This window comes from Vipera ursinii (assembly GCF_947247035.1).
Source record: "Vipera ursinii genome assembly, chromosome: W".
Taxonomy (NCBI): domain Eukaryota; kingdom Metazoa; phylum Chordata; class Lepidosauria; order Squamata; family Viperidae; genus Vipera; species Vipera ursinii.
Window position 1 is genome coordinate 43,017,982 of NC_139522.1, and position 14,952 is coordinate 43,032,933.

Genomic DNA, 14,952 nt, shown 5'->3' on the forward strand with positions numbered 1-14,952 from the left:
TAATAATAATAATAATAATAATAATAATAATAATAATAATAATAGTAGTAGTAGTAGTTGGAAGGGACCTTGGAGGTCATCTAGTTCAACCCCCTGCTCAGGCAGGAAACCCTATACCATTTCAGACAAATGGCTGTCCAGTCTCTTAAAAACTTCCAGTGTTGGAGCATTCACAGCTTCTGGAGGCAGGTTGTTCCACTGGTTAATTGTTCTAACTGTCAGGAAGTTTCTCCTTAGTTCTAGATTGCTTCTCTCCTTGATTAGTTTCCACCCGTTGCTTCTTGTCCTGCTTTCAGGTGCTTTGGAGAATAGCTTGACTCCCTCTTCTATGTGGCAACCCCTGAGATATTGGAACACTGCTATCATGTCCCCCCTCGTCTTTCTCTTCATTAAACTAGACATACCCAATTCCAGCAACCGTTCCTTATCTTTTAGGCTCCAGTCCCCTAATCATCTTTGTTGCTCTTCTCTGTACTCTTTCTAGAGTCTCAACAGCTTTTTTATATCATGGTGACCAAAACTGGATGCAGTATTCCAAGTGTGGTCTTACCAAGGCATTGTAAAGTGGTATTAGTACTTCACTTGATCTTGATTCTATCCCTCTGTTAATGCAGCCTAGCACTGTGTTGGCTTTTTTGGCAGCTGCAGCACACTGCTGGATCATATTTAAGTGATTGTCCACTAGGACTTTGAGAACCCTCTCACAGTTACTACTGTTGAGCAAGGTACCCCCTATACTATACCTGTGCATTTGGTTTTTCTTGCCTAAGTGTAGAACCTTACTTTTTTCACCATTGAATTTCATTTTGTTAGATAGCGCCCAGTGTTCAAGTCTGTCCAGATCCTCCTGTATCTTAAGCCTTTCAAATGACTATTTACATTACAAATTAGAGACAGCAGCACTTACGAATCAGTGTCCAGTGAGAAATAGTCATACAATTTAACTATGCGAGGATGATCCAGCTCTTTATGGATTCTGTACTCTCTACATGCATGCCTAAAAAAAAAAGACAGAATTATTATACACACACACACACATATACATATACATATACACATACACATACACACACACACACACACACACACACACATATATATATATATATATATATGTACACAGTGTGTGTGTGTGAGTGTATTCCTTAATCAAACTAAAAATATGAATCCCAGGCATAATGAAATTAGAGCAAGAAATCTGAATACTGGGATAAGGTAGAAAACTAAAGAAGTTTTATTAAGAATCAAGCTTTCGTGGCTAACTACCAACGTCGTCAGGATAAAATCATTAGAGTGGGGAAACCACATTTATATCATCAGCGTTTCTGCGCTCCACTCACAGAACGTGTCACCGGTCTGTTCATTTCAACCAGCCATATTCTTTCGAACTGTCTCGTGTTTGTTCCTGTGGGGTGCGATTGTGACAAATATATATATATATATATATATATATATATATATATATATATATATATATATATATATATATATGTAAATTATTCAAATTGCTAATAAAGAATTTTAGGGAGGCAATTTGAATAATTTACACAAATAATGAGCTGTCATAAGTTGTGACTATATCCTGTGGATAGCCTTGAGTTAGGCCAAAACAGGAAAGAAAGAGTTAATTAGCAAGGCATATTCAAATGACTTCACAAATATTTAACATGTATATATATAAATATGTGTTTGTGTGTGTGTGTGTGTGTGTGTGTGTGTGTGTACACACACAGGCACACATGCACACACGCAGACACACACATATACATATGCATACAGGTGAAACTCGAAAAATTAGAATATTGTGCAAAAGTTCATTTATTTCAGTAATGCAACTTAAAAGGGGAAACTAATATATGAGATAGACTCATTACATGCAAAGCAAGATAGTTCAAGCTGTGATTTGTCATAATTGTGATGATTATGGCTTACAGCTCATGAAAAGCCCAAATCCACAATCTCAGAAAATTAGAATATTGTGAAAAGGTGCAATATTCTAGGCTCAAAGCGTCCCACTCTAATCAGCTAATTAAGCCATAACACCTGCAAAGGGTTCCTGAGCCTTTAAATGGTCTTTCAGTCTGGTTCAGTAGGAATCACAATCATGGGGAAGACTGCTGACCTGACAGTTGTGCAGAAAACCATCATTGACACCCTCCATAAGGAGGGAAAGCCTGAAAGGGTAATTGCAAAAGAAGTTGGATGTTCCCAAAGTGCTGTATCAAAGCACATTAATAGAAAGTTATGTGGAAGGGAAAAGTGTGGAAGAAAAAGGTGCACAAGCAGCAGGGATGACCGCAGCCTGGAGAGGATTGTCAGGAAAAGGACATTCAAATGTGTTGGGGACTTTCACAAGGAGTGGACTGAGGCTGGAGTCAGTGCATCAAAAGCCACCACACACAGACGGATCCTGGACATGGGCTTCAAATGTCGTATTCCTCGTCAAACCGCTCCTGAACTGTTGTGATTCAGGGTCAGCCTGTGGGTTCGGCAGTTGGGTCGGACGATTCAGAGGAGGAGGGGGTGTTGGAGAGGTTGCTGAGGCTGTTATAGAGCTTGCTGATGAGAGCCCTCAGCCAGGCCCCTCCCACCTGGTTATGACGCAGACCCAGCTGTGTGAGCCTGACAGCGTGGATGAAGATGACCCACAGCTGGCCCTGTTCAAGGACGCCCGACGCAGGAGGCAGTCAATCAGGAGTAAACAGAGGAAGGCAATGGGGCACCTCGGAAGGAGGCAGAGAGAAGCCATGCCCTGAACTGTTTAAAAGGGGAATGCATGGGAGGGCTGGTTTGCTGAAGGCAACCGTTTGAATAGCTCCTGTTTCATGGTTCATGTCTTGTTTTTGCTCTGTTTGCTTTTGTGTCCATAAATTTGGCAGGCTTAGTTCCAGCCTCTTGCCTTCTTGTAAAGGGGTTGTCCCTGCCTTATCTGCAGGGCCGGTAGTAGGCTGGTACAGAACATGAACAAACAAGGTCAGAAGCGTCTTACCTGGGCTAAAGAAAAACAGACCTGGTCTGTTGCTCAGTGGTCCAAAGTCCTCTTTTCTGATGAGAGCAACTTTTGCATCTCATTTGGAAACCAAGGACCCAGAGTCTGGAGGAAGAATGGAGAGGCACACACTGCAAGATGCTTGAAGTCCAGTGTGAAGTTTCCACAGTCTGTGTTGATTTGGGGAGCCATGTCATCTGCTGGTGTTGGTCCACTGTGCTTCATTAAGTCCAGGGTCAACGCAGCTGTCTACCAGGAGATTTTGGAGCACTTCATGCTTCCTTCCGCAGACGAGCTTTATGGGGATGCTGACTTCATTTTCCAGCAGGACTTGGCACCTGCCCACACTGCCAAAAGCACCAAAACCTGGTTCAATGACCGTGGGATTACTGTGCTTGATTGGCCAGCAAACTCGCCTGACCTGAACCCCATAGAGAATCTATGGGACATTGCCAAGAGAAAGATTAGAGACAGGACACCGAACAATGCAGAAGAGCTGAAGGCCGCTATTGAAGCATCCTGGTCTTCCATAACACCTCAGCAGTGCCACAGGCTGATAGCTTCCATGCCACACCGCATTGAGGCAGTAATTGCTGCAAAAGGGGCCCAAACCAAGTACTGAGTACATATGCATGGTTATACTTTTCAGAGGTCCGATATTGTTCTATGTACACTCCTTGTTTTATTGATTGCATGTAATATTCTAATTTTCTGAGATTGTGGATTTGGGGTTTTCATGAGCTGTATGCCATAATCATCACAATTATGACAAATCATGGCTTGAACTATCTTGCTTTGCATGTAATGAGTCTATCTCATATATTAGTTTCCCCTTTTAAGTTGCATTACTGAAATAAATGAACTTTTGCACGATATTCTAATTTTTCGAGTTTCACCTGTATACATATACAGCGGAAAAAGGAAACCTGAGAGTCTACAAGGTTGATACTACATGGAACAAAGCTGTGACTGAATCTAGATGTTCTGCTTCAGATACCTTGAAGCCTCCTCCCAGAAAGTAACAAGGAAAACTGGTCATGGAGAGGATGTGTAGCGTCCCTGACAATACTGCGGACCCTGATCAAGCAGCACTTATATGCCATGTCCTAGATAGAAGGAAGTGAACTGTCAGAATACAGTTATATTTCATTTCTATCTATCTTCTCTGATTTAAAACCAATCCTCACTATCTCCTGGATTCTGTCATACTACTAAAGGGGAGGTTATAAAGGAAATCCTAGACACTAGAAGATACCATGGGACAACTCAATACCTAGTAGCATGGAAACACCTCCGCTTCTCACAAAACGAGTGGGTCCATAAACATTATGTAAAAGCCCCAAAGCTATTAAAGAAGTTTCATTCAGAGTATTCTAACAAGCCAGACTAACTTTTATACCGGTTTTGTTTTTACAGGTGGATCTCTTATTTTTAAAGGGAGCAGGATGTCAGAATCCAGTTATATTTCATTTCTATCTATCTTCTCTGATTTAAAACCAATCCCTACTATCTCCTGTATTCTGTCATACTACTAAAGGGGAGGGGGTAAGCATGGGGGTTTTACTACTTTCACATCCTTTATTCACTACACTGCCGGTTTGAATCACCCGGAAAAACTGCGGGGTGGGGGGCTGCTTGGGAACACTTTAAAACATTGAATGGTGTGGGTGGGTGGGAATCCCTCAGATCTTGTCTAGCATGGCTACAGTCAATTTCTCTTAATAAAAATTTCCTGTTGGAAGAGACCGTTTCCAAGAGTTCTCTTTTCTTAATATGTAGATTGAAGTGGGTCCTTACATTAGACAGAATCTGCAATAATAGTCAACCTGGAAGGGAGAACCTTGCCGGGGGACTTTGCAAAAAATACAATGTCAGATGACGAGGCAGGGAAGGAAGAAACTCTCATGGAGTGGGAGCCATTTTCCCGACCGAAAACCTGCTAGCTGTCGGGATCTGAAATGTCATACTCCTCAGGAGAAGAGGTGGTGGAGACGCGTAACCACAAACCTCGGTGGTCAGTGGGCATTGGAAAGAAAAGCGAGTGTGAAAAGAAATCAAGAAAGGTGACCCTGAGACGGGGGTCCAACCAACAAGAATGGAAGCAGGAGATGGAGAAATCCCTGCCACGCCTGCTTGAAGAATAAGGAATTTAAATATACTGAACTGGGTTACATCTCCCCCCCTTTTTTTGATATTGGCTTATCCATATTATTACTTATTCCCTTTCTTTTTTGCCATTGATAGGGCCTATTTACTATATTCTCTATATTTTTTCTTTTTATATCTTATATAATAACAACATATTTAACCCCTACTTTAATAAACTTAGATTTGATTATTTATTTTCATAAAGGAAATAATTCTTCCATAAACTTATAAATTAAGTGATTAAAAATAATTAATTTACTAATATATTAATCAATTAGCTTTTGATTGGTATTATGGTTGAGATTTAGTATTGAATTGTGTGTATGGATAATTAATTGATTAATTGGCATAATTGGATAAGTTTTTATTTAACTGTTTACAGGAATATATATAATTGAATATTAGATTAGGTAATGGGAGGATTGGTTAAATATTAGGGGTTTAAAAAGAAATTGGGTGATTAGGATAATATTGAGAGTACGAGGTGCCTGGGGAGGAGTCTTGGAGATTGGGTAAGTGTAGGCTATTTTGGAAGAGCACCAAAGAATAATGGAAATGGCGACCATAACAACTTTTGCCAAGAAGAAGACCATAGTGCCTGTGCCTACAAAATCCCTGTCAATTACACCCCTAACAGCTCGCAAATTTCCGGATGAGACAGTGACAGGGAATAAAGATGCTTTATCTATACAGGGAGTTCAGGATATGTTCAAGTCACTTCAAGACTTAATGTTGAAAAATCAGGAAACTACCGTATTTTCCGGCGTATAAGACGACCCGGCGTATAAGACGACCCCCTACTTTTAAGAGGTTTTTCAAGGTTTTTTGTCTTATACGCCGGAAAATACTTACATACCCTGCCCTCCCTGTCCGTCATAATCCAAAATTCCGTTTGGATCAATCAAACACAACTCAGTGATGCCAGACTGGATTTGCAAACAGATCCAAAACTGTCACATTCAGAATCACCATGGTATCATGTTCTCCTAGAGTCCTCCATTGAATTCAACAGACTGAAGTAATGAAGGAGAGGTTTGAATGAAAAATACGCTAGACAATTTTAACTGGAGTGTTAAATCACCACTCTAACACTCATGTGCCCCCCCCTTTCAAAGGATTGTTTTTATGGTCCTGTCTTTCGATGTTCTTATCCCATCTCTTTCCATCTGCAATTTTCGGACAGCTTTTTGTTTAAATAAAAAGCGTATCCCAAGAGTTATCGATAGTCTTTACAAAAAACTAAGGCCCCTCGAGTTCAGAAGTCTGCTCCCCCCACCAAAAAAAAATCCCAGGAGGAAAAAAACATTTTCTACCCGTCAAATAAAAATATAATGGCTCTCTCCTCTTCCCTTCCCCCGTTTCACATACCATTAAGCAGAGCCGAAAAACCCGTGCCCCTCCTGTTTAAAAAGTTTTGATCTTTGCAAATGACCTTAGCAAAACTTCTGTGCAGCAGATGTGGGACCAGCGGGGGCGTCTTATTCTTCCTCCCGCTCCGGATTGATCCCCGTCCCGCCACCCCTCTTTCTCCAATTTGAGGCCGAAGCCAGTTTCTGAACCAAGAAAGGGGAGTTCAGTGCAAGGCGCCCCAGGATCGAGCTAAATTGCCAGTTAATGCAGAACGGAGAAGACGGGAAAAGTTCCCCAAGAGTTAGAGCAGGAAAGGCGAGGCAACCACTGACCAAGGGGATGGAAATCGTCCGAATCCACGCAAGCGCTCCTCGCAACTGCTTCTTGCCCTGCTTCACCCTCCCCAAATGAAATTAAAACAACCGCTTACCGCCTCGCCCGAGACGCAGGCCGATAAGGCGACGGCGAGCACCATCCACACGTTCCACATTATTCCTGCGTTTGCAGCTCTCGCTGCGGCTGCTGCTGCGCGTGGGGCTGCTGGCCGTCCTGCAGGTGCTGGGCCGTCCTGCCGCTGTGCGGGAGCGTCGGGCGGCTCTCCCCACGCGAAGGCGGCGCTGCCCGTCGGCTCTTGTCCGTCGCAGAGGAGGAGAAGGCCCGACTGGCCCCGCTGGCCCTCCCGCTGCTCCCGTGCTTCTGCCGGTCCCCGAGGCACAGCATTTCCCGGGCGTCAGGCAGTGCCAGAGGGCAGCCGCCACCCCGCCACGGCCGGCGCCCCTCCTGCTTCCCCCCCAGGCCTTGAACCTCTCCCATTCGGCGCAGGGCGGGGCAGCTCCGCCCGCAGCCTCTTTTTCATGTGCCGCTTCCCTCTCACCGTCGGCCGAGGCGCGCTCGGCCCGGGCTCCCGGTCCCTCTTCCCGGCCGGCTTCCCGCCCTGCCCCTCATGGAGCTGGACTTGGCGTGCAGCCTCTCGGTGTGGCTGCTTTTCCTGGGCAGCCTGGCGGTGCGGCTCCTGCGCTCGGACCTGTTGCTGAGCCGGCGGCTGCTGCTGCGCGTGGAGCTGCTGGCTCGTCTCAGCCAGCACCGCCCAGCGGAAGCGCATTCCCCGCGAGGGGAGAGCGGTGCTGGTGACAGGTGAGTCCGGTGGGCGCGAGGCCCTCCCCAGCGACAGGAAGTTTTCTCGAGTCCCTTGCCACCGCCACGGCCGCCGCCTCTTCACAGAAACACGACTCCCGCTCGGCTGGAGCCCTGGGCTGAATGGAGGCGGGCGATGGCGACCCGTGGTTAAGCGGCCGACGGCGAACGGGTGATGGAAGGCAAACTCGTCAGCTTCTGGGGCGGCTACTGCAGCTGCTGCCGTTGCTCGCTCAAGGACTGGCCGTGCTAGCGCCTCCAATGCTTGGCTGTCAGGTCCCCGATGAGAGGACGGGCAGGCGGTCCCCAGAGGTGCCCCGCTCGACCGTAGGAAGGGAGAGCCTTTGCTCCCGCCGAGGCACCGCCTGACTCGCGCTGACCACAAGAATTGCTTGCTCGGAGTGCGGAACTGAGAGCAGCAGCGGAGCAGGCGAGAGAGCTCAGAGACAATAAGGCGAGGCGCCCCTTTGGCGGGAAAGGAGCAAAGCTGGGCCAATCACAGAGCAGGTGGAGCAGGGAAACAGGGCAGCGGCTGCTCGAGACGACGGGCGCGGGCTAGTCCCGCTCCTCTCATCAGGGACCTGTCAGCCAGCATTGAAGGCGCTAGCACGGCCAGTCCTTGAGCGAGCAACGGCAGCAGCTGCAGTAGCCGCCCCAGAAGCTGACGAGTTTGCCTTTCATCACCCGTTCGCCGTCGGCCGCTTAACCACGGGTCGCCATCGCCTGCCTCCATTCACCCAGCGATCCCGCTACCCAGCAGAAAAAAGATCCGAAGGTGTTTTTTTTCCGGCGTATAAGACGACCCGGCGTATAAGACGACCCTCCCAACTTTTGAGAAGATTTTCAGGGGTTCAAAAGTCGTCTTATACGCCGGAAAATACGGTACAGCTATAGGATTTGAAGAGTTAAAGTTGGAAATGAAGGCTGAGATGGGTAACCAGATGGAAGGTTTAAAGGGAGAAATAAGGAGTATACATACGAAGCTCCAGGAAATGCAGACAATGGTAGTGAGTCAAGAGGAACGGATCCAGGTGGTGGAAACGAGAATGGATAAGACAGATGTAAAAGTGGAAAGTATGGAACACCGGCTGGTGATAGCTAACAAACGCCTGGAGGATGAAATAATTGCCCTTGAATTAGATAAATCTGCCTTCTTCCTACGTTTACAAAACATTGAACAGGACCGAGAGGAGCAGTTGGAAACTATTGTGACAGAGATTTTGGCTGGAGTGCTTGAGGTGAACCCACAAGAGATGTTGAGGAATATAGATGATGTATTTCGGGTTTACACTAGTTATGCACGCCGAAACAAACTCCCGAGAGAGATACATGTCCGACTGAATAAAACATCAGTGCGGGAGCTGGTCCTAAGGAAAGCAAGAGAGAAGACTATATCCTTTAAAGGAAGATCGGTAATTATTCTTAAGCAGCTACCAAGAAGAGTAAGAGATCAGAGGAAAAAATATGATTTCCTAACAAGTCAGTTTAGGAAATTTGACATTCGCTACCGATGGCTGATTCCAGAAGGATTGGCTTTTATATGGCAAGACAAGAGATATCGTATTGATAACTTACAGGATGCCCATGGTTTTTTTTTGAATCTCAGTTCAATCAGGAGAGTGAGGAGGAGTTAGAAGGCAAAAGCCAGGAAGAAGTCCAATTGGATTTCAAGGGGAGAAGTGGAGGATTAAAAGAAAAGAAGACTATAGATAAGGAAGATGCTGGGGAATTGGGAGGCTCGGGCTCTCAAATGGAGACACGGTTAGCGAAAAAAATAAAGAATACAGCAAAGCAGTGACATTCAGGAAGAGGTTCGCGTTTTTTCTGTCAATATTAATGGTCTTAATGCTCCTATTAAGAGGAAAAAAACTTGGTCCAAACTTTGTAAATTAAAATATGATATAATTTGTACCCAGGAAGCCCATATCATTAAAAGTCAACAGAATGTACTAGCGTGTCCAAAATTGGGGGACGTTTTTGTGTCCCTGGCAGAACAAAAGAAAAGGGGAGTTGTGATTTACGTTCGGCGACATATTGAGGCCCACTGGGTGTATTCAGATACAGAAGGTAGAGTAGTGATGGTAGAACTTCGATTGGCTCAGAAGATCTTATTGGTGAATGTGTATGCACCAAATTGTAATCAGTGTGCTTTTTTTCAAGGTTTATATACAGTAATAGCAGGGTCAGAATACGAGCAGATATGCATTGTAGGAGACTTCAATGCAATAGTAGATGTTGATAAAGACTATACCCCAGGGCAACGTTTACTTAAAGGGGTAAAAAGAACATTGCCTAAGGTGTGGGATCAAGTGAGGGAGGAGTTAGGTATATGTGATATATGGCGAGATTTTCACAGGGAAGAGAGGCAATATACTTATTTCTCCCCCAGGCATCAAATATGGACCCGAATTGATATGATATGGGCATCCCATGAATTGAAAGAGATGGTTAGGGAAATAGAGATTACGACTAATGACTGGGCAGATCACAGCTCGTTAGTTTTGGTTTGGAAAGGAGAAAAGAAGAGGTATAGATGGACAATGAGAGCAGCTCTTTTAAAAGAACAATTCAAAAACTTGTTGAACCAGGAAATGGGATACTTTTTTGAGGAGAATAGAAGGGAAGATACACCAATTCAAATTATATGGGAAACAGCGAAAGCAGTGATTCGAGGGATAGCAATTAAGTATTCAGCACATAAGTGGAAGAAAGAGAGGGTTAAGAGATTGGAGTTGATGGGAATGTTGACAGAGGCCGAGGAGGCTCTTCAGAAAGACCCATCCTCAGTAATAGCGAGGGAGAGAAAAGATATTACGCGACACGAGATTTCCCTCTTGGATCAACGTGAATTAGCAGAGAAAATTCAAAGAAATAAACAATTCTTTTTTGAACATGCCAACAAGGCTGGAAAATGGTTGTCCTATAGGCTTAGGAAGCGAGCAATAGCGAGAAAAATAGAATGGTTACAGGATGGGATGGGAAATATGGTGGGATCAAATGAACAAAAGAAAAAGGTGATTCAGGAATTCTTTACCGCATTGTATAAGAAAGACCCAATTTTAGAAGAAAGGATTGGAAGTTACTTAGCAAGGGTGGACTTACAGGAGGTTCCTGAGAATGTAAAACAAATTTTGAATTCAGAGATCTCAGAAGGGGAAATAAAGGAGGCAATTAAGAAACAATCGAATGGGAAAACCCCGGGAACGGATAGACTCCCGGCGGAATTATATAAAGAGATGTTGGGAACTTTTAGTGGCCATTTAAAAGATTTATTTAATGAGGTTTTGAGTGAAGGGAAAATACCCCAGTCATGGACAGAGGCTTATATATCTTTGATCCCAAAGGAAGATTCAGATCGTACCTTGGTTAAAAATTATAGACCCATTTCACTATTGAATGCAGATTATAAATTTTTTTCCTCAATTCTGGCGGGCAGGCTTAAAGTATTCTTAAGAGAATTTATACATTCAGATCAGAATGGGTTTCTTCCAAATCGGCAAATAAGAGATAATTTGAGAATAGTGGTGAATACGTTGGAATACTGAGATGCACCCTAGTAGACAGTTGGCAATGATGTTTCTCGATGCTCAGAAAGCATTCGATATGGTTAGTTGGGAATTTTTAATACGTCAGATGATTAAAATGGGATTTGGACCAAATTTTGTAAGAGCTATACAAACAATCTACACTACGCAATTTGCCTGAGTATTATTCAATGGTGAAATGACTGGTATTTGGTTATCTTCAAGGTGCCCATCTATAAAGGAGTTAAATTATCAAAAATTGATGACCGAGATGGAGAAGAAATTAGACAGTTGGAAAAACATTCAACTCTCAATCCTAGGACGAATCGCAGTGATTAAGACTCATATTTTGCCAAAGTGGTTATACCTATTCCAAACTGCTCCTGCAAAACTAGGTAAGAAATTTTTTTAAAAACTAGAACAGATAGTTGGTAAATTCATATGGAACAATCGAAAGTCGCGTATTAAAAGGACAATGCTGCAGGAGCACAAAACAAGGGGAGGACTGGGGCTCCCACATTGGCAGCTGTATTACCATGCCTCTACCTTGGCTTGGGTTAGGGACTGGGTTGTGTTATCTAGAAGGAGGGTGTTAACTATTGAAGGATATAATTTAACGCAGGGATGGCATGCCTATCTCTGGCCAAGGAAGGATAGTCAATATAGTTTTCTCTAATCATTATATTAGGGATGTATTGATAAACTCTTGGCGTATGGTGAGAGGGTGGATCTATACAAAGACACCTGGCTGGTTTACTCCTTTGGAAGCTGTAACTTATTCGACGTTACACAATCCAGACAGAAATTATAGGTATAAAGATCTCATAGATCTGAGAGGCAATCTTAAATCTAGGGAGGAGTTACATTCTGGGGGTATAGAGTTGGATTGGTGGTCGTATTCTCAAATGAGCTCAAGGTTTAATAGGGATAAGCAGGAATTTGGAATCGATATAATCCCACAAGAATTAGACAAGATTTTATGGGGAAGTGATGCTAATTTTTTTTTTTATTGAAAAGTTTTAAAATACAATTTTCCTTTGAAAAACCCCCCTTCCCCCTCCCTCCTCCCCTCCCTACCTCCCCCCTATCTCCCCCCCTCCCCCTCTCCCTCCTCCCTCCCCTGCCCCCCCCTCTACTTCCCCTCCTCCCCCCCTCCCCCCCGACTTCCCAGAGCAAAATACAAGGTATATATCTAAAAAGCAATCATAAACAATCATATACTAACAATTATAAACTCTAAAATCCATCACTCTCTAGCTTATATAGAGTAAGCCAATCCTTAACAATACTAAATATATATGAACTAAAATAAAAGAAAACTAACATCATTCCCATCTATGTTCTTCCACAATTCACTATTACCTAGACATATTCTCACTTACACACCACAAGCTCCTATCCCTATTAACCTCTCTAGCCAAAATAGGCTATAATAGATAATTCTTACACAAATTAACCCGCATTAACCCACAAAACTTTCTTCCTCTTCCTCTATAGTTAATTATCCATTAATTCCAAATTGAAAATTCTGTTACCATACATAACGTCCCAAAACTCTTAAAAACCCAACTACCACTTGACTATAAGTATATTGTGGAAGTTCCATAGATTTCTACTGGTCTTATTTTTTAGTCTTTTTTGAGCGTTTTAAGGCAGCACGCGTCACCCTCTGTTCTCTAAGATCATCCAAAAGAGTTGCAGCTTGATCTCCTCCTGTACCCTTCTTGTCCATCTGTCCATCTTCATCCTCTTGACATTCTCCTTCTCCAGATCCCTCTACAGCTTCCAGAAATGTTGATGGGGTTGCTTTTAAAACATTGTTGTAAAAATCATGCGCTTGCTTCACAGTACCCAAACAGTACCTTTTGCCATCATACATGAAGCTCAGCCCAGCTGGGATCTCCCATCTGAACCTTATATCTCTTTGCTTGAGCTCTTGCACAAGAAATATAAAGTCCTTCCTTCTCTTTAAAATCTTTGGAGGAATTTCTTTTAGAACCAAAACTTCTTGACCAGCAATCACAACTTTAGTATCATAGGCAGCTTGTATAACTTCATCTCTAATTTCCCTTTTTACAAAATAGACCACCACATCTCTAGGCAACTTTCTCTGCTTAGCAATCCACGAATTCACACGAAACACTTTGTCCATACCTTGTTTTATTTCAGATGCTGGATGGTTCAATACCCCCTCAAGAGCCTCAGAAACCAGCTGCTTTAAATCTTCCTTAATATTCTCTTTTAGGCCTCTAATTCTAACAGCAAACTGCATCTGGTAAAATTGAGCCAAACTCTGTTCGTTATCCATTTTGTCTTTTAAATCTTCAATTTCCAATACTTTTGCTTCTAATATAGCATTCTTTTGAGTCAAATCTTCCACTTGATCATCCAGCACCTCCACACATTTAGCTACTTTATGCACTGAGGACAAAATGTCTACCTTCATCTCTCTAAGTTTCTGCTCCATCCTTTCTTCCATTCTCTGCTCCAATTTCTCCAATTTCTCCTCCATCTGTGCAAATTTAACACCCATTGACTCCAAAATTAACTGGGTATGTTTTTCAAGATCCTTCGATGTCAATACATCAGGAGAATGCAACGCCTGCAGTAATGATTGTTGTTGCACCGGAGAATTTCCAGCACTCCGAAAAGTTCTAGGGGGAGGTTTAGCCGCCATCTTTTACTTACAATTGTGACGCACTTTCACTTTAAGTTTTAAGCAAAGTTCATCAAGCTTGAGAGTAAAATAAAATAATCCTCTTCATCTCTTTATCTTTCCTTCTTGTACTGCTCTGCCTGCTCTTTTCCTTTCATAGTCTCTCCTTCAAGCAGGGATGGTCGCAGACGCCTGGCTCTGCTCCATGAAATCCGGAGCAGAGACGCTGGCCAGCTGGGAGCAGCCCAGGCTACGGGGGAGTTCAATCCTTCAGCCGCCCAAGCTCCAAGCTCAGGCGGCCCCGGAGAACTCTACCCCTACCTGGGGGCTCACCCCCTCCTCTTCTCCCGAGGAGGGGGCTTCAAATTCGCCCGAACAGCTGATCAGCGCTGTTTCGGGCGAAAAAACAACAGCTGAGCCGCGGGCAGCCCGGGAAGGCTGTCTCCGTCGCCGCGGAGCCACCGGAAGTCAAGTGATGCTAAATTTTTATCTAAGACCTATAATCTCCTTTTGTTTCATGGGATGGAAGGGGGTACAATAAATGATGTAATGATTGCCTGGGGGAGAAATATTGGTCGCACTATAGAATTAGAGGAGTGGGAACAAATTTGGAAGAAAAATATAAAATTAACATTAGCAACGGCATTTAAAGAAAATATGTACAAAATGTTGTATAGATGGTACTTAGCTCCCGCACGAATTTCAAAAATGTTTCCCAATGTAAATGAAAAATGTTGGAAATGTGATTCTGCCAGGGGCACTTTCTACCATCAATGGTGGACTTGTCCAAAGGTTAGGCGTTACTGGACCAATATAAAAAATTGGTTATTTCAAATAACAGGATATGATTTTCAATTGGACCCAGCTATTTTCCTCTTGGGGATGAAGCCACAAGAAGTACCAAAAATGTTTGGTATCTATTAATACATATTACAACAGTGGTGCATATGACTTATGCGCAATATTGGAAGGCGAAGGAAATCCCAACGGACTATCAAGTAATAGAGAAAGTATTACTATGCGCAGAGTCAGATCGAATGACATATATTCTCAAAGGGAAAAGTGAATCACTTTTTAATAAAAGTTGGGACTCCTGGTATTCATGGATACAAAATAGAATATTTAACTTCAACGGGGGAAATACCAGATGA

The 14,952-nt window shown here is 43.5% G+C and overlaps 1 protein-coding gene across 1 annotated transcript in view; it reads right to left on the bottom strand.

Annotated features, from left to right (window-relative positions):
• Positions 1–14,952, bottom strand: part of LOC310648260 (serine/threonine-protein kinase tousled-like 2) — a 294,352-nt gene that overhangs the window by 95,570 nt on the left and 183,830 nt on the right. Inside the window, exon 16 of the mRNA XM_083376011.1 lies at positions 908–997. Within this exon, the coding sequence (XP_083232137.1) occupies positions 908–997 (90 nt within the window). The remainder of the gene's footprint in view (positions 1–907; positions 998–14,952) is intronic.